This window comes from Prunus persica, chromosome G5 (genome assembly GCF_000346465.2).
Source record: "Prunus persica cultivar Lovell chromosome G5, Prunus_persica_NCBIv2, whole genome shotgun sequence".
Classification (NCBI taxonomy): Eukaryota; Viridiplantae; Streptophyta; class Magnoliopsida; order Rosales; family Rosaceae; genus Prunus; species Prunus persica.
Genome location: NC_034013.1, coordinates 4,480,010 through 4,503,882, shown reverse-complemented (window position 1 = coordinate 4,503,882; position 23,873 = coordinate 4,480,010). Strand labels below are relative to the sequence as shown.

The following is a 23,873-nucleotide window of genomic DNA, read 5'->3' as shown; positions in this document are numbered from 1 at the left end:
AAGTAAGTTGTCTTTCCCATGCTGTTTTCAAAGTAGTATAATCTATTCAAACATCAATGAGGGTGAATTTATCAATAATAATATTGTGATAATCAAAGTTTGTAAACAAATATGGGTTATGCCAGTTGGTCAAGATAGTGAGTCTGTTCTCTTGCATTCAAGTTTGAGTCCCCTCCTCGTAGATTAGAGTAATATAAACTATCGTTTGCATTAGAAAAACAAAGTTTGTAATGTTTTTTTGAGATGTAAAAGGTTTGGCTTCCACTTAATTATACACACATGACAATTACAATACTTGTTTTGATTTTTTCTTGATTTGATTTGTATTATACACAGGTTAAAGTTGGAAATACATTTTCTCTTTCTACAGCTGACAAACAAGAAAGCCATAAAAGCAATACCTGTTTTGGCTATTTTAAAAATAACATAGCATTTACACATTGATTTTCACATAATGCGGCCAGCTAAATGTGATCAGTTTTGTTTGTTTTCATGTTTCTTTACCAACTGTCATTGGACTAGTTGTTGTCTCTACTTAGTTGAAGAAAGTCTCATGTTCGACTTACATGAATGTCAAGAACGATATATATTTTTCATGAGTTTTGATATCTAGTTAGTGGTTGCTAGCTTCATTGTAGTGGTGTAGCTTTGGCAGAAGCGACTTTGAGATTTTAAGGCCCTGTACAAAATTTGTAATAGAGCCTCCTAAAACAAAGTCTTGAACAAAAATATATAAAAAGATTATAAAGGATTATCAAATTTAAAACTACTCATCAATATTTATTTTTTAAATATTATAAAGGATTATCAAACAACTAATTCAACAAGGAACATAAAATCAAAAACTCATGGTTCATCAAATTACTAATTATAATTAACAAAAAAAAACCTATGCTGGACAGATTTAATATTGATCAAGAGCTCCTATTATATGTAATTTTAATGTAATATATCATGTGAGAACAACTTAAAAGAAACAGTGGATATAATTTTTTTTAAAAGTTGGATATATCACATATTAAGTTAGAGTAAATATAAGATACATAATATATTAAAATGATATATATTGTGAAACAAGATAAAAAAGAATTTTGAGGCCCTATACAAGGGGCCACCTTGCACACCCCAAAGCCGCCTCTGAGCTTTGGTATTGTTGGTGTGTATTAACCCATTATATAATATCTTCAAAATATTCTATTGTTTATCTCAAAGAAAATCTTCACTTTGTCATTCATTAGATTTGAACTCAGAATCTTGTTCAAATGTCGTTAAACCGAAATAGTCGTGGGCGTCAAATTTCTTTTCTTTGAAAAAAAGGTATTGGATTCCAATTTGCAAATTGATGTGGCATATTAATGCATTTAGGTCTGCTGTTATTTGGACTAAATGTTACAAAGTCAAAAGCTTGTAAAAGATTCTCAATTTTTTTTAAATAAAAAAAAGCTTGTAGAAGATGTCAAATACCTACTGACATATGTGATGCACCAATCATGTGATCCCGATCAACGCATCTGATAGTGGAGATGTATGTCCTGCAAAGAAATTGTACTGCAGAACACTATTTGTAAATTATACCACATGTTAAAAGAAAATATTTCTGTGGATTTAGTTTGTAATCAACCATAATAAATAATTTTCCTCATTAAAAAAAAAGTAATAAATAATTTTCTTAAGAAATAGTAAAAAATCAACAGAGGAACAAGTATAAAACTAATTAAAATAACAAATACAATGATGCAGGTCCAAGTCACAAGGGGTGGGCCCTATTATCAGGACTCTGTCATGGGTCGTTGACCAACTGATCCACAGTGGACCCCACGTGTCCTTTTCTCCCTTGTTTTAAAATTTATATTAATTTTGGCGGGGATGAATATTTTTTGGTGGCCAGCGAATTTAGTAAAGGCTGGTAGCTGAGTTTGAATCTTTTACTTTCTAATTAAAATAATAATAAATAATAAATAAATAAAAATAAAAATAAGAGTTAGAAAGAGAAACCACAACTGGGTTAGTTGGCAGTATTGACATTGTCTTGCAGATTCTTCTAAACAAATTTAAAATATTGATTAAAAGTCTTCTAATCTTTCTTTTTTTGGGTATTTAAATGCCATATTGATTGAACTAGTTCTTATTAATTAATAATTATCTATATGATTTGCACATCACCTTCATGGATGCATATTTTATTCTGAGTAACTTGAGTTTGTGTTGAGTTTGTGTTCTATTATATAAAGACATGGGTCATTCTCAATCTTTTTCTCCCCCATTTTTATTGACTTGTTCATAAAACTAAAAACAATATATATATATATATATCCAAGTATTTATTTCTATGGAATAGTTTGATACATGCAAGTTCATATTTCTGTGCCATTTTTTGGAGTTTGAATATGGACAATAACAATAATTTTAAAAATGTTGTTTGACCAACGTTACGATATTTTTACAAAATACTTTTGTAACGTAATAATGAAGCCACAATAAATTAAAGATTAATTTATATTTTATCTCATCATTCATGTCAGTCAAACTGAAAACTTCCTTCAATAAATCAAAGACTAAGTTATTATTATTATTATTGACAATAATAGTTATATTAATATTTTTATATTTTTATTTAGAGAAATAAGATATAAAATAAGAAAGGATAAACTCTTTGTAATTGCTTTGATAGCTCTTACAATTAAGATTAAGATAATCAAGATAACTTCTATAACTAAGATAATAGTGTCTAATAACTAAGATAACTTCTGGTAAGTAACGGTCAGGTGAAACCCCATGGTTGATCAGGTACTATTTGAGAAGTAGGGGCAAAATCGGTTCAGCATCACCAGTAAAATTAGCAGGTTCAAATTTGGCCAAAGCAGTGGTGTTGGCCAAAGCATGAGTTTCGATCCAATCAGTAAGTTTGGCCAAAACAGTAGGCTCAACTGGTTCCATTGTTGCTCCCTCTTGTATCAAACCATCCACCACAATTTCTCCTTATAAATCTAGCCAGTTATGTCCTGCGCTACTAGTCTCCCCCTAAAGGACATGCCTCGGGTGTAATAGAGAAGAACATCTTATCCTCAATGAATGTAACATCCATAGAGACATACAGACGTTAAGTAGCACGATGATTGCACCAATAGCCTTTTTGATGAGGAGAGGAACCCAGAAAGACACAGCGGGGAGCACAAGGGTCCAACTTGCACCTTTGATTCGTATGGAGGTAAACATATGCGACACACCCAAACACTTTTGGAGACAGAGGCAGCATAGAAGAGACCGAAGATTGATAGGTCAGTACCTGCATAGGAGTTCGAAAATCCAGAACTCGTGAAGGTAGACGATTTAAAAGATAAACTGTATAAGTAACATCCATCCAGAACCGCTTGGGAACTGATTCATTAAGCAGCAGAGCACGGGCAACAGCAAGGATCTGCCCATTTTTACATTCAACAATCTCATTCTGTTGTAGTGTATGAGGACGAGTAGTCTTATAGAGAACACCTTGAGTATGGAAAAATTGAGATAAAGCTGAATTTACAAATTCTCCACCATTACCAAATCGAAAAACTTTGATAGGGAGCATAAATTGAGTCTAAATCATCTGATAAAAATGTAGAAAGATAGTGACCATGTCACTTTTATGTTTCATCCCATAAAACCATATCATACGAGTGCAATCATCCATAGATAACATAAATCAGCGAACATCTAAGGCAGTAGAAATAGGGGAAGGACCCCAAACATCAGAATGAACTAAATCAAATGGTCTCAGAGGGTAGGATACCCAATGACTCTTAGCTAAAATACAAGTCTGACATTGGAAGGCAAACTCAGAGACTCCATTAATTAATGCAGGAAACAAATGCCATAAATAACCACATAAGGCATGACCAAAATGACGATGTAACAACCAAATCCAGTGATGTTGAGAAGTTTTGGCGCTACCAGCATGAAGAACCCAATTAGTTTCCAGAGCACCCACATAATAAAGCCATTCCTTTTTAGTACCAAGACCAAAGATCTCCAAAGTCTAGATATTCTGTAGTAAAACAACAGATGGATACATCAGCAAAACACAATTTAACTGCTTAGTTACTTGTGGCACATATAATAGATTGCTAGACGAAGATGGAACCAGTAACACTTTGTCTAAAGGTAAAGTAGGTGTCAAGAGTACAGAACCAGCCCCTATGACAGGATCAATATCATTATTAGCTATCTTAACATGATCACGATGAGGCATGATATTAATAGAGAATAAATTAGAATTATACGTCATATGGTCAGTAGCCCCAGAGTCAATAATTCAACATGTATCGAGTGTATCATAAGCAAGGAAAGCCTTGTCAAATTTGTAATAAGAAGGGTCACATTGCTGTAACTTGTATTCATCGCTCTACTACATCACAGTTTTCTTATGTTGAAGTTGATCCCTGTTAGATATGCTGGAAAAACAATCATATTGTTGCTACATGTGTTCTATTGATATAATGCTCCTACTCAAAGCTATTCTCAAGGCATGACTGCACAAGCTCATCCATCTGCCCCACATCAAGAATATTGGATTGCTGACTCTGGCTTCACTAATTACATGAGTGCTGATCTTTCCTATCTTTTTGTGGCTACTCCTTTCACTCATACTGAGCATATTGCTACTGAAAATGGTGTAGGCTTACATGTAGCACATATTGGAACATCTTCTCTTAATACTCCTTCTCACTCTTTTAAATTGAATTTTGTATTACATGTTCCTCAGATATATGCTAATCTTTTGTCTTTGAATCAATTGTGCTAAGGGAAACACTATCGATGCATTCTTGATGATTTCTCTTGGGCCCCATTTGGTTCATGGGAAATGAGGCTTGGGGATGGGAAATCAATTACTTTCCCATATTTGATAAGTCAAAGCATGAGAAATGGTTTCCTGGCACATGAAAAAGCAAGAGGGAATGTCTATGTTGCAATTTGAATTATCCAACAATGAGATGATGGTTGTAGTGGAATTTGGAAGAGGCAGACAATGGTGAACCACTCAAATATGGAGGAGCAAGTAATTGGTAAAACGGATTTGGATGTAAAGGTGTAGATGAGTTTTCATTTATTATTTTTATGATGTTTGAAGTTGAGTAAACGGGATTCAAGGTCTGGTATTTGCAAGGACATGTGTCAAAATGTTATGCAAGGAATATTAGGGGACATCAAATCTGCTCTTGTCATGTATCCCATTAAGTAACTAGGTGCTTGGACGAATATAGTGGCTATGATAAGTCCGTTGCACATCTGACTCGGTATTTCAAGGCTGTACGCAATCACATATCGAGTATCTAACAAGGTTATTGCTAGGAGTTTGGGATAAAAAAAAGAAGGATTAGAAGGATCGATCGCCAAAGGAGATCACTCCATTAACCAAAAAGCCAATTAGGTAGCAAAGCAATACTAAAACCCCAAGAAGTCCCTCTTCCTAATAAAATGCATCTACAAAGAATGAGAACCTCGAGAAGAAACAAAGATAAAATGCATCTACAAAGAATGAGAACCTCGAGAAGAAACAAAGAAAGAAAGGAAGATAAGATGTAAGAAAGCGAGGAAGGTTATGTAGATTTAAAACGGTGGAACGCAGAACATAATTTTTTATTATTATTGTTTTCGGAACCTAGACTTAGGCCATTCACACTAGGGGTGGGCATGGTACGGTATGGTACGGTATTGAGCCCATACCTCTATCGATAGCGGAAATTTAAATCAGTATGGTACGGTATGAGATTATAGTTTGCCAAAATTCGTACTGTATCGTACCTTGCCAAATCGGTATCGGTACCATTTCGGTATCAAAATGACACAACTAAAAAATGAACCAATTCAATATTCAACATATTCATTCACCAAAATAAGTGATGCCTAAGTTACAAATTCAAAGATATTTTAGCTACTGATATTTTAGGCAGGGCTCAGCACAGGGTCATTCCTTGTTAGTTTAGTTTGTTGTCGGCTTAGGCCTGCCATTTAACCAAAAGAAAAAAAGCCTCCATCTTAATCAAGATTCTAAGTGACTTTTCTACAAACAAAAAGTAAAGAGTTCATGGATAATCCTAAAATCAAACGGTGATAGACACTAATTTTATTAAGAGATAAAAGTACATACTGTTTCTTTCTTTTCTTTCACTCAAAGGGTCTTGATTGAATATTTGACAACTATTTTATTTATTATATTCTCATCATGAAAATCTTTTCACCTATAAATAAAAAATGACTAATTGAGTTGCTTAAAGAAAGATGACTTTTGCCAAATAAATCAAAGAAAAAGCTTTTAATTATCAAATGAATCAAAGAAAAATGCTCTATAAACATACACACAAAGGCAATTAAAATTATATTTAAGTACTATTCGGTAAGGTACGGTATTGACCTGTACCAAAATTCTTGATACCATTACCATACCATACTCTATTGGTACTGTACCGAATATCTCCCCATACCAAATAAAACGGTATGAAATCGATATGATACGATATGGTTAAGGTATGGTTTCGGTATTTCGGTTTAAGATGCCCACCCCTAATTCACACCATGATGACACACTTGTAATCGACATCCAAACTGCCCATGTGATGGTGAGTAAAGTATTAATACACAACGGAGTTGGGGTTAACATGCTCTTCAGACAAAGAAAGGAGGGTATGCATGCACATCTACTAGTATTAATCACGAGATAGATATGACTGTTCAATTCAATGAACAAGTAAAAATGCTTAATCATGCCTAATTAATGTTATTAGTTCTAACTTGGCTTTGCGCTGCTTCCATTTCTGTAACTGAAAATTTTGCCATATAATTAATGCTTCATAACAACAAATATTTGCTCATTTGTGTTTTGAATAATGAGAAGGCAACTAGCTACCATGTTGAGACTCATGAGGGTATAATGGTAAATTTGCATGAAAAGAGAAGGAGGTGACCAACCCAGATTGGGCCTTGGGCTCGGGGTCCGGACACAGTGTCTCGTTAATCCAAACAACAAAAAGGACAAAAGCACCCCTATAAGACAACCCTCTTTCATCCAATCCAACCTCGGTTTTCCACATTGACCCTACAGTCACTGAACAGTCCTACCACCACCGCTTTTTGTCTTTCCCTAAAGGGAAGGGAGGGACCGGTCAGGGACACAATGGTCACACCACAAATTCTTGCATTTCAACCCGAGCCCCACATTTCTGCCACGTGGAATCCGATGTGGCGGTCCTTATAAGTACCCCGAACCAGCACTTGCCATTTTGCGATGCTAGACGCCAGGTGTAACCGTCAACCCAGAGGAGCCAACAACTGCACCCAACAACAAAAAATAAAAAACATTTAGAAATTTTTATTTTTTTTAGAGAGACAAAGTGTTTCTCTCTCTATAAAAACGAGGTCAGTCAGTCTACTCAACTAAATATATAAAATCACTGCCACTCTCTCTCTCTCTGTTTACTCTCTCTCTCTCTCTCTCTCTCTCTCTCTCTCTCTCTCTCACACTGCTTCTCTCTTCTTTTTGTTTATTTTTCGTTTTTTAAATGGTGCTATTTGGGTTGTTGAGCTTTGCCGGAAAATCGTGTAGCAGACAATTTTCTCGGTAGCCAAACAGCGGAAGCGAGTCAAATGTGATGGGAAGTGGAGTCTCGAGCCTCTCCTCTTGCTTCCGGCCGGTTCACCGGACCAACCACCACCACCCAGACCACAACGACGTCGTCTTCGCGGCCTCTGAGCCGTTGGACGAAACCCTAGGCCACTCTTTCTGCTACGTCCGCTCCTCAGCTCGCTTCCTCTCACCTACTCAGTCGGATCGCTTCATTTCCCCTTCCAACTCGCTCCGGTTCTCTCCCTCTCACGAGCCAGGCGCGAGGACCCGACCCGGCCTGCACGAGACCGGGTTCAAAGCCATATCTGGGGCTTCCGTGAGTGCTAATAGCTCCACTCCCAGAACTGTCCTCCAGCTTGACAATATTTACGACGATGCCACTGACAGTGTTCTCGGTGGTTTCGGAGGTGGAGTCCGGGGGAGCATAGTCAATGGTTTCGAGAGTACGTCGTCGTTTAGCGCCTTGCCTCTTCAGCCCGTGCCACGTGGCGGCGAGCGCGACCCCTCGGGCCCAATGGAGCGGGCTGGGTTCTTCCTCTCCGGCCCAATAGAGCGCGGCGCCCTCTCCGGTCCGCTCGACCCGAACCCGAACGCGCATGGACCGGACGGCCAGGTTCACTTCTCGGCGCCGCTCGGCGGCCTATACGTGAAAAGGAGGCGGAAGAAGGGCATTTCGGGGATTCGGAAGGCGTTGTACCGGAACTTCTCGGAGAAGAAGCAGCGGCCCTGGGTGGTTCCGGTGCTCAATTTCGTTGGACGGAAGGAGGGCCCACCGCCGCCTGGCGACGAGGCGGAGCCCAAGAGCGAGACAAATGTCCAGTGGGCTCTTGGAAAAGCGGGGGAGGATCGCGTACATGTGGTTGTATCGGAAGAACAAGGTTGGTTGTTTGTTGGGATTTACGATGGGTTTAACGGACCTGATGCGCCGGAATTTTTGATGGGCAATCTCTACCGTGCATTTTACAATGAGCTTCAGGGATTGTTTTGGGAGGTTGATGAAGATGATCAAGCCCCAGGAACCGAAGAAGCCAATAACACGAACCCACCAAATGTAGCTACAGAGAGTGAAGTTGTTGTAGATGTTAAAATTGATGGAAATGATTCGAATTCGAACCCCTTGGCTGAAGCTGATCGGACAAAGAGAGTGACCTTTCAATCGGAGGGTAGGAGGCGGCGGCTTTGGGAATTGCTAGCTGAGGCTGAGGCTGAAGACGGGCTTGACCTTTCGGGTTCTGAGAGGTTTGCGTTTTCTGTCGATGACGCACTTACAGTGAGCAATGAGGGTTCTGGTTCTGCAGTTAGTAGACGCTGGCTTTTGCTGTCAAAATTGAAACAGGGATTGTCCAAGCACAAAGAGGGTCAGGGTCATGGTAGGAAGTTGTTTCCATGGAGGTTTGGTTTGGAGGATAAAGAGGAGGTTGAGGTTGAGAATACAGTGGAGGAGAGGTCTGCTCCAACTGGTAGGAGGAGGAAGGAGGGTCCGGTGGATCACGAATTGGTATTGAGTGCATTGTCAAGGGCTTTACAAGTGACTGAGAATGCTTATTTGGAGATGACTGATAAGGTTCTTGATACGAATCCGGAACTTGCTTTGATGGGGTCGTGTTTGTTGGTTGTGCTAATGAGGGATGAGGATGTGTATGTGATGAATTTAGGGGATAGTCGGGCAATTGTTGCTCATTATGAGCCTGAAGAAGGTGGTTCAAGCATGGAATCAAGAGGGCACAAGGATAATGGGTTGAGCGCTGAGGATATAACTGAGTCGTCCTCGGCTGTGGCCAATGAGGCTCCTACTCAGGCAATGAAATTAACCGCACTGCAGCTGTCCACCGACCACAGCACGAGCATTGAAGAAGTAAGTTCTCTTGTCATTATTTATGCTGCCTTAGCTCTCGTGGTACCGCATTCCTATTTGGTGAGATTGTTTTGCCTGATGAGTTGGTGTGTTTTAATGTTCTTTTAAACGAAGAATACTCACTTGTATAAACAATGTTTTGAAAGGCATAAGTCCAGTTGGTTATTTTCCATGGTCTCTTGGTTCCTTTAGTTTCTTCTGTTCCTTAACAATTTTGAAGCACATGCTTTGCAATTTTATCTCCTGCTCATGCATCTTGGTCTCAGATTCTAACTTCTTCTGTATGTCAAGTTGTTGAGAGAAAGTACACTGGTCGAAGCACACTTCTTGCCGATGTGCTTAATGCCAGATAGTCTTCTGACTGTTAGAGCTAGATAAATATTTATTTACTTCATACTTTGCGACTTCTTTGATTGCATTATGCCTTTCCAATTATGTGTTTTAGGTTTTGTTGACTTGCTGGAGGTGAAGAAAGTATTGACATCAGATTTATTTGCTTTTCATGGCTTATACAGTGCACATTCCTGAATGCACTGACTGTGGTCACAGCAGTTTATGCTTCAGAGGTCTCCTTTTTTATTCTTAGAAAATGCCACATTGGTCTTATGCTCCATATGAATCCAACACATGCAGAAGTGAATGGTGAACTTTGTTTTTATTAATCATGTCTCTGTTTGTTCCTTTATCTTCTGATGTTTCTTAAAGTGTTAGGAAACATGTGGAAAATTTAAGGAATCCCAATTCATTGGCAATCTATATCCAGACTGTTGTTCCTCATCGTATTTTCCATTCCTTGAACCTAATCCTGTTTAATCAACCTCAGCAATCTGTTTCTCCTGGGGGTGGGGACAGCAGGCTGAAAGAACTGAAGAAGCTTCCTTTTCCCTTCCCATCTAGATGTCTTGTCATTTCTCCATATCGTCACGTATTCTCCCAATGGATAGGGACGATGTGGAAGCTTCCTTGCAGGTTTCGTTTCCTGTGTGCTTTCTTGAATGTGTAATGTCCCCTCATGGATCTATAGTTGATGTACGTTTGTTGATAATTATTGAGGGTTTTCTGCGACTTTCCTGGTTACCTCAGCATTCCAGAATGTTACTTTTAGTTCTCAATAACAATGCTCCTGGGCACTCATTTTTGTCATTTCATTGGTGGCGTTGTTTGGGTGTTCTGCTTTGTCCTTGTCTTGTTGGTTTAATCTTTACTTTCCTCTTTCCTGCCCATAGTGTCCTCTGGTGACTATTATTATTTCCTTGGTTAGCTTCCTGTCCATGTTGATGCAACTTAGCTCATATCACTATTTTTTATTTTTATTTTTATTTTATTTTAAACCATTTTTGTTTACCTTATGCAGGAAGTAATAAGAATCAAGAATGAACACCCAGATGACAAACATTGTATTGTCAATGATAGAGTGAAAGGTCGTCTTAAAGTTACCAGAGCATTTGGGCAGGATTTCTGAACAGGTCCTACAGATACACTTGTTAAATGCCCAATAAATTTCACTTTTTTGCATGGTTTGGTGTCATTTCTTTTTGGCTGGTACATACACTTAAGAATATTAAGTGTCTGGTAGAGGCCAAAAAATTGTCATGATTATCTGTTTCCATTCAGTTTTTCCAGCTTCCTAATTCACCAAGATTGGCTTATTCTTCATTTTGCTTAAGATATTTAAATTATATATCGTATGGAGAAAAGAAAAACTAATTGAGTCAATTTGAGTATAAGATAGTGGTACATCATTCTGTTATAAAGGAGGTACACTGATTGAAGGTGCTTACTTCATAGACTTGAGAACCTGAACATTAGCTTAAATCTTGCAAGTGACGAATGTGCATATTTTCCTTGTCTGCAAATGAGGGGAGGGAGTGGAATGCTGATTTTTTCTTCATAACTTTCCATATCCGTGCATGATCCTGTATGCATATCTTGGAAAGTTGTGGCATGAGTTACCCTGTTCATTAATTGAGCGACTTTACATGATAACTCTTATTGATATATAGTTTCAACTGTCCCAGGTTGTGCACAGTCAGCTTCAATTGTGTACATATGTTGGCCATACCATGTGCAAAATACTTTGCTCTATGGCTCAATCAATATGAAGATAAATTGCTTTTCTTTGGTATAATTAAACAAAAACAGCATCTGAAGGAAAATGCTACTAAATGGTTTATGATTTTTGACTGCTGCATGAAACTTTCGATGTACAACTACTTGTGGATGCAGAGTCCAGTGTGAAAAATATTTTACAGTAGGTAATAATGTGATCTGCATTTTTGGTGCAGCCCAAATGGAATGACACATTGTTGGAAATGTTTCGAAATGAGTACATTGGTACCACACCATACATATCATGTTTGCCTTCTCTCCGTCACCATAGACTCTGTCCTAGTGATCAGTTCTTAATCCTCTCGTCTGATGGTTTGTATCAGTATTTTAGCAATCAGGAAGTAGTTTCTCATGTTGAAAATTTTATGGAGAAGTTCCCAGATGGAGACCCTGCACAACACCTGATAGAGGAGCTTCTTTTCCGTGCTGCAAAGAAAGCTGGTATGTTTCACCAGTTATCCTGCCTATTATATTGTGTAAATTGTTTATGCATACTTTTTGTTGTTTTTTGTTTTGTTTTGTGATTTGAGCGGTCGTGCAAGAATAGTGCAAGACTTAGAAGGTGTTAGGATGCAGGCACTAGTCTTTAGTGTCGGAAATTCTTACCCTCAGGAAGAGATAACTGCATTGACCATAGTTTTGACCTTACCCTATTATTGTGATGTTTTTCATATTTGCACCTATATCTGTACTTGGATTCAATTGTAGTTAGTATGTCATATTTCATGATTACAGAAGGACAACACTATTTGTGCTCCCCAAAAGGCCACAATGGCAGTATTATAAGCACTTCTGTATGGAAGTGCAGGATACAGAAAGGGAGCATTCCTCCCTCTTCTTGCCGAAACAATTTGGTTTTATTGGGCTAACAGGATGAAGGCATATGGTCTTTTTTTTTCCCTCTTTTTAATAGAAATTATTTGCATTTTCTTCAAAATTAAGTTCTAATTTGTAAAACTTGTCAAGGATAAGTTATAGTGTTATGTAGAGTTCTATTTGATTCAATTTGGGGTGGAGGTGGATCTTTGGGCTTCAGTGTCTGATGAATTTAGACATATTCCTTTCTTTTTCTTAGGGAATGCTGTTTCTTTTGTCAACTGGGAAACCTTAATGGTATTTGGTTGTCAGATGTAATGCTGTTAGTTGTCTGGGTTTAATTGATAGGTTTTTAGTTTTTTTTCTTTAAAAAAAGAAATCCAAAAAATGGGTTTTGATTGTATCTCCAGTGCACTGCTTGCTCACTGTTGCTGTCTCCTGTTCAGTTTTCATCAATAAAATTATCATATTTTATTTTTAGAGGGAAAACGAAGAGGGGAAGGTTTAAGTACTTGGAAGTGGTCGCTTATTTAAAATTTTCTATTCTTTAACAAATAAAATCTCTTTTGCTGAGATATACATGTATATGTGCATACATGTGTCCTTCGGTGCATGAGTGCGGTGAAGGTGCCTATGAGCGTATACTGATAATTTATATTAGATTTCAGTAATAGTTAGAATTTTCCCTGTGCTTTTCCCTTGAGTGATTACCCAGACTGCTGAAGCATTAGTTATTGGTGGATAAATGGAGTTCTACGAAGGGTTTGCCTTTTAGGTTTATGCACCTAAGGGTTTAGGTTTTTGGCCTCCCTAAAACATAGACTGCCAAATACTTGTAATGGGAAATGATAGTAGATCTTAACTTTTCACTGGTCTCATCCTAAATTGAAACTGGGGAGAATATTTAATTTGTTTTTAAAACTTTGAACTTGTGTAACTGAAGAAACTTTCATTTTTATATCTCTAAGTAGAGGGCTAAATAGAAGGAAGATGAAGTTACTTCTTGCACCAGGTTTGGTACTCTTTAGGTGAGAAGATCTTTGTTTTCATTAGATTCATGTAAAACGAAGAGATAAAGTTGGATTGTGGAATAGAAATTGGCAGTAGCGACTACTGATCCACTACATTTAGTTCTTTTTTGTTTTTCCTGATTTTGTCTCTGCTTTTGAGTTTGGCCATGGTCGCTGTATATAATTCTGCAGGGTATCTAGCTTTAAACTGGAACTGTTTTGGCTTGCAGGAATGGATTTCCATGAATTACTGGACATCCCACAAGGAGACCGCAGGAAGTACCATGACGATGTCACCGTTATGGTTATATCGCTTGAAGGAAGAATTTGGAAGTCATCAGGAAAGTACCTTTGACAACTTTATACACAGGCAGTATTCTCTATAAAAAGGGGACATTGCAATTTCAATTTTCAGCTAGAGATATTCTTCAAGCAGTATGGAAAGCTTTGCTGCTGACAGTTCCATGGGTCCATTAGGTTTTTGTTCTCTCACAGCATAAGCATACAACTAATACGGATGGTAATGGCAAAATGCTGATGTTAGATATCATCCAATACTTAATAGATGCAAAAATATTGGGTTCAGGACAAAATGAGATTTTGCAGATGTGAGGTTGTTGGGGGAAATGCTCTTTAGGGGAAAGAAATCTTTTCTTTTTGTCCCTTTTCTTTTAGACTTCTTCATTTTTTGTTTAAAGAAAAAAAAATAGAAAATTTGCATAGGTGGAGGCTCTTCGATTTCATCTGTGCCTCTCTTTTCTTCTTTTCCAGAGCGGAAAATGTGTTTGTAAATTGGTTGGGGTACAGATTTACTTACTGAAAACTTTGAGCATTCCCTTGTCAATACTGAGCATCTGTAATTTTGAAGGTGGGTTTTCCACCATTGCGGATAACAAGAGTTCAAAATTTTACCAACTTTCTGGTGTAGAATTTATGTTGCTTTTTCAAGTTTTGTTTCACCATGAAGAAGTCAAAACAGATAACAGGAGTTCAAAATTTTATAACTTTCTTGTGTAGAATTTATGTTGCCTTTTAAAGTTTTGTTTCACCATGAAGAAGTCAAAACATCTGGTGGAAAATTAGTAAAGGAAATTAGAAAGGTTGCTTGGTAATTGGTGGCAAGCACAACCTAAAAGTGAGAGAATTCTTGACCCAAAAAAAGGTGAGCAGGAAATCTTGACCAAAAAGAAGAAGGGGCAAGAAACTGCCATGAAAACAAATTTGGAAATCTGGTTTCTACTGTTGGATTGATTTAAGACAAAAGAAAATTTGTGTTGAGACTAATAAATCAGACTACAAGATTATTGTAAGATGCATACATGGGCTTAGCTAAGTTGGGTAGAACGGATGTACTTTGCACTTTGCACTTGAGTTCGAATTTCTCACCCTACCCCCTGCCGTAGTTTAGATTAGATTAAAATAGAGTTCCGTTTCTATTTTTTTTTTTTTTTTAAAAAAAAAAAGATTATTGTAAGACTTGTTTTATTACCATATGAAGATGAAACCTTATCAGGTCAGTTGTGAAAGCTTTTTAAAGTTATATATGGATCTCATGCTTAAAAATTAGGGCTACAAAAAGTTGTGAAATATACATCGATCCAAATAAGATAATACATTTCACATTTGAACGAGGGTGTAAAAAACTAGAAATTACACAAGTATAAACATACATATAAGCATTGATGAAGGATGACTGTTAGTTGGTCCAACAGCTAAGCTGTGATGGCTGTAGATGGAGCCTGTGACTGCACCCAAGATACTAAATCCTCCCTGGTCGCCACAAAACGACCAGCTTTCTCTTCACTTTTTCTAAATGGTGCAGCCAATTTCTCCACATGAGAAGCAAAGGAATGAGCCAGCCCTTGAGAGAACTTGTGTGTTCCCGTACCCGTTTGGGCTGAAAACAACTCCGGCAACGCCTCCTCACGCTGAACAATTTTGTAGAGTGTTCCCATCCACTCTTCAAGTGCAGTGTGAGCTGCACCAATGGACAGTGACCTAACATCCAAACACCACTCCCTCGAAGTCTTGTTGTGTAAACCTGGATACAACCCGTATAGGGTTCCCAGATAGAGCAACTCATGAGCTCTCTCATGGTTGTTTTTGTTTCTGCATATATCTATCAAGCAATTACAGAAGGGTCTCCGGGATTCAACCGACGTGCCACTAATAACATCCCTGAACTCATCTTTAATTGTCTCAAACCCAAGTTTCTTATCTTGCAGCACTTTGACAAGGGTAACCAACTTGGGATTAGCCTGCTGCAAACAAGAGAGGACCTTATCCTCATCCTCCGTTTTTTCACACAATGACACAACGGACAGTAAGCACCCACAAAGCCTATCATCTGGTTTAACCCCTCTTTCAACTGCAACACCAAAGACTCGAACCATATCGCTGAATCTTCTAGCTTTCCCCAAGCACTGAATCAAACAAGTGCACCCCATGACATTCAGCTCAATCCCCAACTCAGACATTTCTTCAAACAACCCCATTGCCCCATCAACATTCCCTCCACTCCCAAAAATGTTCAACATTGCCGTGTAACTCCAACTGTCCGGCCTACAATGCTCCGACTGCTTCATATCCTCGAAAAGCTTCTTAGCTTCCTCCTCCAAACCAAGGTCAGCACACATATTCAACAATGTGTTATACAAAATGAAGTCCATAGGCCACTCGTTCGACCTCATTCGTTCCCATAATTCCAAAGCATCTCGAGCCCACCTAGCCTTGCCATAGATCTTAACAAGCGCTGTCAATGTTTTCTCATTTGGTTTCAGCCCAGATCCCACCATTTCTTCGAATAAGCTTCTTGCTAAACCAGGCTTTCCAGCCTTGCCCATTGCCTCTAACAAAGTATTGTACACAACCAAATTAGGCTGCACACCAAGAGCAGCCATTTCCTGCAAGACATACCTAATGCCATCATAGTCCCCAGCCTCACCAAACATCTTACCCAAGACAGAAAATGCAATGGGGTCTGGTTTCCACCCACTAGCTCTCCCTCTCTCATATAAACTAAGAACCTCCTCAACCTTTCCCAATTTGGCATAAACATCTAAAATAGCAGAGTAAGTCACCTCATCAGGCATTAAACCAGTCTTGTACATCCTCTCAAACCACTCCACTGCCTTGTCAAAAAGCTTGGACCTCTTGGCACAAGTAATTATAGTGGAGTAAGTAATGTTATCAAGCTCAATCTCATTGCTTACCATCTCCTCAGCAAGCTCTTCAATGAGTTGAAACTGCCTCCCAAACCTCAAAGACTTCATTGTGACATTGTAGAATATGGTATCCATGGGAAATGAATTCTGGGCCTTCACCCAATTGAAGAACATATGGGTTTTCTGCCATGGCTTCAAGCTATTGAGTATCAAAAGCGCATTTTCCCTAGTGGGTGGGTGTGGGATTTCTTCAAGAGCAGCCAAGAAAGCATTTTGAGAGGCATCACAATCATTGAGCTTATGAGCAAACTGCCTGAGATCTCTCACCTGAGGATTGTAAGAGTAAAGTGACCGTTTCTGCCTCTGCAGAGAGAGCACAGAGCGTTTGGGCTTGGCGGGGTTCACCCAAATGGACTTCGGCTTGGAAAGCAATTGGGATTGGTCTTTGGGAGGGTTGGAGAGAGTGGTTGAGGTTAGAGGCTGGAGTTGCTCAGACAAAGATAAAGATGGGTTTTTTTTGTTGTTGTTGTCGTCGTTCTTCTTGTTGTTGTTCTTGCTGTTGGGTTCTGCTAAATCTGGTGGAGATTTTGGAGGAGACTTGGTGGACCTGCAAGAAAGGTTGAATCTTTTGGTTGGAATTTGTCTAAACGGCGAAGTGAAGAAGATGGGTCTCTTTGTTTCTGAGGAATTCACAGTAAAATGGACAGCAGAAGTAGCAGCCATAAGATTGATTGAGAGTTATTTTTTGGAAGAACGGGAAACCTAAACTTATTATAATGAAGCTACTGCTAAGGAAGACCACCTTCTGGATATTTTGTCACCTTATCTAAATGCAAGCAAAATTTGAACGAACCCTAAAATAAAATTATTTGGGAATTGCAAAAGTAAAAATTGGGAAATTTAAAAAAGCAAAGAAAAAAATGGAAAAAAAATTGGTTATAAGATCCACCACAAGGGTGGGTAGCCTTAACCGGATGTGTGGTAACAGGTAAGCCCGAAGGCTGTTCCCGTCCCTGTCAGGGGAGATGCCAACCATCTCTCCTTTCTACGAACACGATCTTCGGCTTAAAATTGTTGTATATAAAGCAATGCATATTTATACGCTTTGTCGATGTGGGATGCTGGTGGTTTTCTGTGCACTTATTTGGGCTCTTCTAAGCTTGTTGACTAGATTGACCTGGGTCGAAACCAACTAAACGAGATTGGTATATGAGAAGTAAACATGTTTTCCGTTAAACTAGGATTTGGGTTATTTTTTTGGAAGTGATTTGCATCTAATATTGTGATTGAGGGGACTATTGTTTTGTTTTTTTTTTTGGCACAAAGTGAGGCAACTTTTTGTCATAAACAAATGATTCCCAGAAAGAACCATTTCTCCATAAATATAAAAAGAGGTAATTCTCAATAGACTCAGTTTGGTTTCAAACACAAGTAATCACATAAAACTAATACGTGCTATCATCAAATTAAAGTTTGACAAGATTGGGCATTCACATTGATAAAGAAATTTCATAGGGAAAAACAAAAAAGTAGGACAAATTGTAGCAATAGTCCCTGAATTAAGACCAAACTTTACTTTTCGTCCTTTTCATTGTTTTGTTGTTACTGTGGTACTTCAATTAGCTCTCATGTTGCATCATTAGTTTTTCCGTCAACTTAGTTAAATTTTCTGTCAAAATTAAGGGCAAATTGGGAAATTCATTTTTTTTTTCTCTCTCTCTCTCTCTCTCTCTCTCCTCCCCTCCTGTGCACTCTCCCTCTTCCCCCGACGATTTCTTCTTCCCCCATTCCCCTTGACTACCACCTGCAAGCTCCAACCCTCAAACTATCCCACAGCCACACTACTACAAAAAAGCAAAAAGACGACGGTAAATCACCGTCGTGTATTCGGTTTTTCAATGGTCGTGGAATCCACCGTCATCTTTTCCCTCATAAACCACGACGCTAAATTACCGTCGTTGTTACAATATACAACGTCATCAACAAATACAAAACGACGTCTTTGTACTGCAAAAAGATCTAAAAAAGCAGTCGAGGATGAGAATAGACGACCAACTCTCTAAAAAAACCGTCGTTAAAAAGGAAAAATATAACACATATTAACAGAACAAGGCCGCAATATAGACATACAACGACGAAAATTAAAATAAGACGTCGTTAAATATCATTTTCATGACAATAAAAAATATGACGTCTTTAAATACATTAGAAGACGACGTTATTGATACCTACTACGTCGCCTATATAAAAAAAGCCGTCGTAAAATAAATTTTCCACTTCGATTTTTCTATAAAAGATGACGTGGAAATAGTTGTCAGTGTCATTATTTACGACGTATGTATTTATAGAGTAGACGTTGAACAATGAAACAACATCGGTTACAAATATATGAGAGTCGTATTACAAAATTTATACGTCCTATTTTCAGAAACAAACAACGACGATAAATATTAGACGTTGTTAAATACAACAACGTCGAAAACAAATAAAAACAGACGTGTTTAGTCTGCTAAAGTTCTAAAAAATAGTCGAGGATGATAATAGACGACCAACTCAAACAAATCACTGTCGTTAAAAAGGAAAAATATGACACATATTAAAAGAACAAGGCCGCAAGATAGACATACAACGACGACAACTAAAACACTACGCCGTTAAATATAATTTTCACGACAAGAAAAAATATGACGTCTTTAAATACATGAGAAGACGACGTTATTGAAATCTACTACGTCTCTTATTTACAAACAACCGTCGTGAAATAAATTTTCCACTTCGATTTTTCTAAAAAAGATGACGTGGAAATAGTTGTCAGTGTCATTATTTACGACGTATGTATTTATATAGTTGACGTTGAATGCGAAACAACGTCGGTGGCATTTATATTGTCGACGTTGTATTTATATGTATTCATTACTCACGACGCACTTATTAATATAGACGACGTTGAACTTCTAAACAACGTCGGTTCTAAATAAATGAGAGCCGTATTACAGAACATATAGACGACGTTGATTATGATGAGAGCCGTATTACAAATAACGTCGTTTAATTGATATTAGACGGCGGTTATAATGAATTACCGTCGGAATTCATTTCGTTCCTCTTCGTTTATAAAAGAACTTGCGACGTGGAAAATGTATGATGACGTCGTATTTTTTAACGTTCAGATTATATATCTCGTTTTTTAGACGTCGGTATTATGGGATTGGAGTCGTGTTATTTTGAATTACATGGCGGTTCTTAATCCTTCCCCGACGTGATATCCTGAATAATTGCTTCACAATAGCGTCGTGGTTCTTCATTGTTACGTTGCTTTAAGACGTCGGTACATATGCTGAATAACTGGTTCACAATAACGTCGTGTTTTATTTGAACGTAGAAAGTGAAGAAATCACATTACAATATATTATAAAATTAATGTCATACACTGCCAATTACATAAGCATCATTCAATCCATATATCTTCACACCCATCTCGAATATTTTGACCGCCTAACTCACCCACCAGTTCATCAAATGTGTCAACATTTGGCATCCCTCTAGTAAATGGCTCACACTCAATTATCACATCACCTAAGACTTCATCACCAATAACATCATTATATTCTCTATTAGGCATTGATAACACTACCGACCAACCACGATGCATCGGGTCGTCAACAAAAAATATTTGTTTGACTTGAGAAGCCAAAACAAATTGGTCATTCCTATGTCCAATTTTACTCAAATCTACAAGGGTAAATTCAAGTTCGTCGACTACAAGACCAGAACTATCTATCCAATCACACCTAAAGACTGAGATTGTAAACTTTTGGTAGTCAAGGTCCCAAATTTCTTGAATGACACCATAGAAACCCATATTTGAGAGAATTAGGTTTTTATCCTTGGCACTAGCAACTTGCATGGTATGTGCAAGTAAATAAACTCCACTATTTTGAGTTGTCCGCACATCATCTTGTGCCTTGATATTGAATTTAATACCTTTAATAAGATAGCTCCTATATAATGGCACTGTCATGTTTGGACCAGCTGCTAGCCACCTTAAATTTTCTGATACGCCATGATTGTCTTCCTCAAGTTACTTTGAACCTGCAAATTAATCATATATCTTAATTCAATCTAACATAGAAATAAGAAGAAAATTAAAAGAGAAATATGTTATTCAACAACATATACCTTGAAGCGTAGCCATTGAATGAAAGTGCTATTGTGCTTATCCTGCAGCCACTTTGTTCTCTTTCTAAACAAAGATCTAATAGCAAGTAATACACAACAGAGACGACGGGTTTTAAACAAAAACAGACGTATTTGGCATATATAGACGACGAATTTTCAACATACGTCGTCTAATATAAGTAATACAAACGACGGTTTATGAAAAAAGCGTCGTGTATAAGTAATACAACGACGGTTTTTTCATAAACCGTCGTGTAATCGTCGTCGTATGCCTAAAAAGGTGTCGTGTCTCAGTTTATTTTCAAGAACCCAAAACCCATTAAGAACACAACATATATATGAAACCAAGCAAGAAACCAACATATACATGAAACCAAGCATGAAAACAATAAATCCATTCCCAATTCAACATAACATAGGGTGATTAAAAGATCCGACAATATTAAATCCATTCCCAATTCAACATAACAGATAATGTAATCCATGAACCCATTAAACAGAAAATCCATGAACCCATTAAACAGAAAATCCATGAACCCATACCTATAAGCACATTATTAACAGATCGCAAAGCATATACCTAAAATCCTTTAACAAAACAACCTAATATCATTCAATGAATTTACAAGGGGAAGATAGGGTTTGTACTTACAGGTTGGATGAGCTCACAGATTCGACGGAGCCTGGAGAGTGCAACTTTTAATTAGAGCAGAAGTGAGAGAGCGAATGTTATGTTGCGCGAAATCTGAAAATTTTAGGGTTCAGGGTTAGAAGTATAAGAATAAGAGCCAAATATAAAAAAATTTAGGGCGTGCGAAAATTTTTAGAGAGCGCGCTCTTTAAAACGTCGAAAGAAAAACCATGGCGAAAGTTCTACAAGAACCGATGTAAATGTAATATTCCACGACGGAAACACTGAACGTAACGCCGTTTATTTTGACGCTTCATTTTTCGGATTAATTTTAAATTTATTTTGAATATTTTGATATAAAGACGACTGAAAAACCACGTCGGGGTTAACAAATTGAAGACGTTGTAAATTATAATAGACGACTTACATATTAAAATGACGTCGTTTAAAGTATAAACCATGTCGGATATTTTACTGCACGACGTAACATATGTATTCCACGACTCAACCACCGTCGTTAAAAATTAATACCCTAAACCCTTAAAACTAAATTATATAATTTAAAAATTTAAGTTTATAAAAGGGTTTATGGTTTTACAGCCTAATATATACCCTATACTACCCAAAAATTATACTTTAAAAATAAACCCCAATAAATAACAACCATAATCTCTAAACCCTAGACTCTAAACCCTAAACCATAAAACTAGAAGTGATTTTATGACTCATCAAAACAATTTTGTTTTGGATGGTCATTTTAAATTTTTGTTATTCAAAATGAATTTTTTCAAGGTTTAGGGGGAAGAAAATATATCAATGACTTCATAGGAGTTGACTTTGCATTTTTCTGATTTATTTTAAATTTATTTTGAATATTTTGATATAAAAATAATAAAATATTCTTATCACAACAACAAACCACGTCGGTGTTAATAAATTGTAGACGTTGTAAATTGTAATAGACGACTAAGTTGTTAAAATGACGTCGTTTAAATGAGAAACCATGGCGGATATTTAACTATCCGACGTAAAATATATATTCCACGACTTAACCGCTGTCGTTACAAAGTACTACCCTGAACCCTTAAGAAATTGAAGACGTTGTAAACCATAAACGACTCAATTGTTCAAAGAACGTCGTCTAAATATCATTTTACGTCGGATTTGTTTAAAACGAAACAACAAAAAACGACGGTTTTTGACTTTATTAGGTCGTTGGAAAAGTATTACACGTCGGTTACGCAATTTGTATGTTTGTTTTTTTTTTTTAATTTAAGAAAACCTCAACAAATTTTTACATTATATATTATAGACAAAATTTGTACATTATACATAAATATCAAGTGTTCAATAATTCTCCTATTCCAGGTGAAGGCAAACAAACTCTGCCCATTCATTTTGGACTTCATCAATTGCTTCTTGGGGGTATGGCGCTTCCTGTTTTCCCTTGGCATACTGCATAAACAATGACTATTAGGGTTTATAAATAAAAAGAAATTCAATCACAGACGACGATATTTTTCATAACCGACGTACTATATCTATTCAACGACGGTAATTTTACATGACCGTCGTTGATAATACAAAAAACGACGTAAAATGTATGAAGGTAATTTCTTCTTACCTTCTTCTCAAACTCCAAGGAAGGATCCATGATGATGTCCCTCATGAAGCGCATCACATAATACCCGCATTCGACACTGCTGAGTTGCTTTGGTGTGCCTGACAGAGTTTTCCAAATGACTGCCTTACGGCCTGGTCTAGCTATGTGAGAATTATAAATTTTTATAGCACTATTCACAATGTTTTTGGCCTCTTCATCGACCACACGATTTCCTGGCAGAGAATCCAGAAAATAGACGGTTTCTCTCTTTGCTCTTACAATCAGCAAGATCCAATGACGGCTGCACAAAATTAATATAAAAACGACGGTTATTTACAAAAACGACGTATTATAATATTTCACACGACGAAATAAAGTAGCAATCGACGACATTATACATTTATTACGACGATAAATAACTACCGACGTGATTAGTAGTTTCGAACGACTCAATAAAATAAAACACCGACGTGGTTAGTTTATACGCTGTCATTTATTGAAAATCATAAAAACAAAATCCTGTTAAGGAGACTAACCCTGGATTGTAAGGCATCAGGAAAATCTGTTCACCGTCAGTCCTCTGAAGTCGAGCTGCTAGTAGGCGTGATCTGTCAGCTATTGTGCCAGAGCTGGCACTAACTGTAGCAGGGTCGATAAAGCCAACCATGCTGCACATATTTGCTCGTTTCAAAACATCGTGTAAGTACCTATATATATAAAATAATATAAACAAGTCAGCACAAAAAAACACACGACGGTTATGTATAACAAAACGACGTATTATAAAATTTCACACGACGTACTGAAATAGACAACGACGTTATAATATATTTATCACGACGGTACATACAAACGACGTGGTTAATTAGTTAAGACGACGCAATAAATAAACCAACGACGTAT

The 23,873-nt window shown here is 37.4% G+C and overlaps 2 protein-coding genes across 3 annotated transcripts; one reads left to right on the top strand and one right to left on the bottom strand.

Annotated features, from left to right (window-relative positions):
* Window positions 7,293-14,308, top strand: LOC18777150 (protein phosphatase 2C 29). Of its 2 annotated transcripts, none has more exons than XR_002271620.1 (4): window positions 7,293-9,458; window positions 10,813-10,924; window positions 11,744-12,008; window positions 13,624-14,308. XR_002271620.1 is itself a non-coding variant. In XM_020563576.1 (4 exons), exons 1-4 carry the CDS (start codon window positions 7,629-7,631, stop codon window positions 13,746-13,748), a joined length of 2,334 nt encoding a protein of 777 aa, XP_020419165.1. In that variant the 5' UTR covers window positions 7,321-7,628; the 3' UTR covers window positions 13,749-14,308. The 2 variants fall into 2 exon arrangements, 1 of the variants encoding a protein (XP_020419165.1); XM_020563576.1 differs by having other exon boundaries at window positions 7,321-9,458; window positions 10,813-10,906; window positions 11,724-12,008.
* Window positions 14,912-17,474, bottom strand: LOC18775853 (pentatricopeptide repeat-containing protein At5g46580, chloroplastic). The gene has a single exon (XM_007210267.2). It carries the CDS (start codon window positions 17,278-17,280, stop codon window positions 15,106-15,108), a length of 2,175 nt encoding a protein of 724 aa, XP_007210329.1. The 5' UTR covers window positions 17,281-17,474; the 3' UTR covers window positions 14,912-15,105.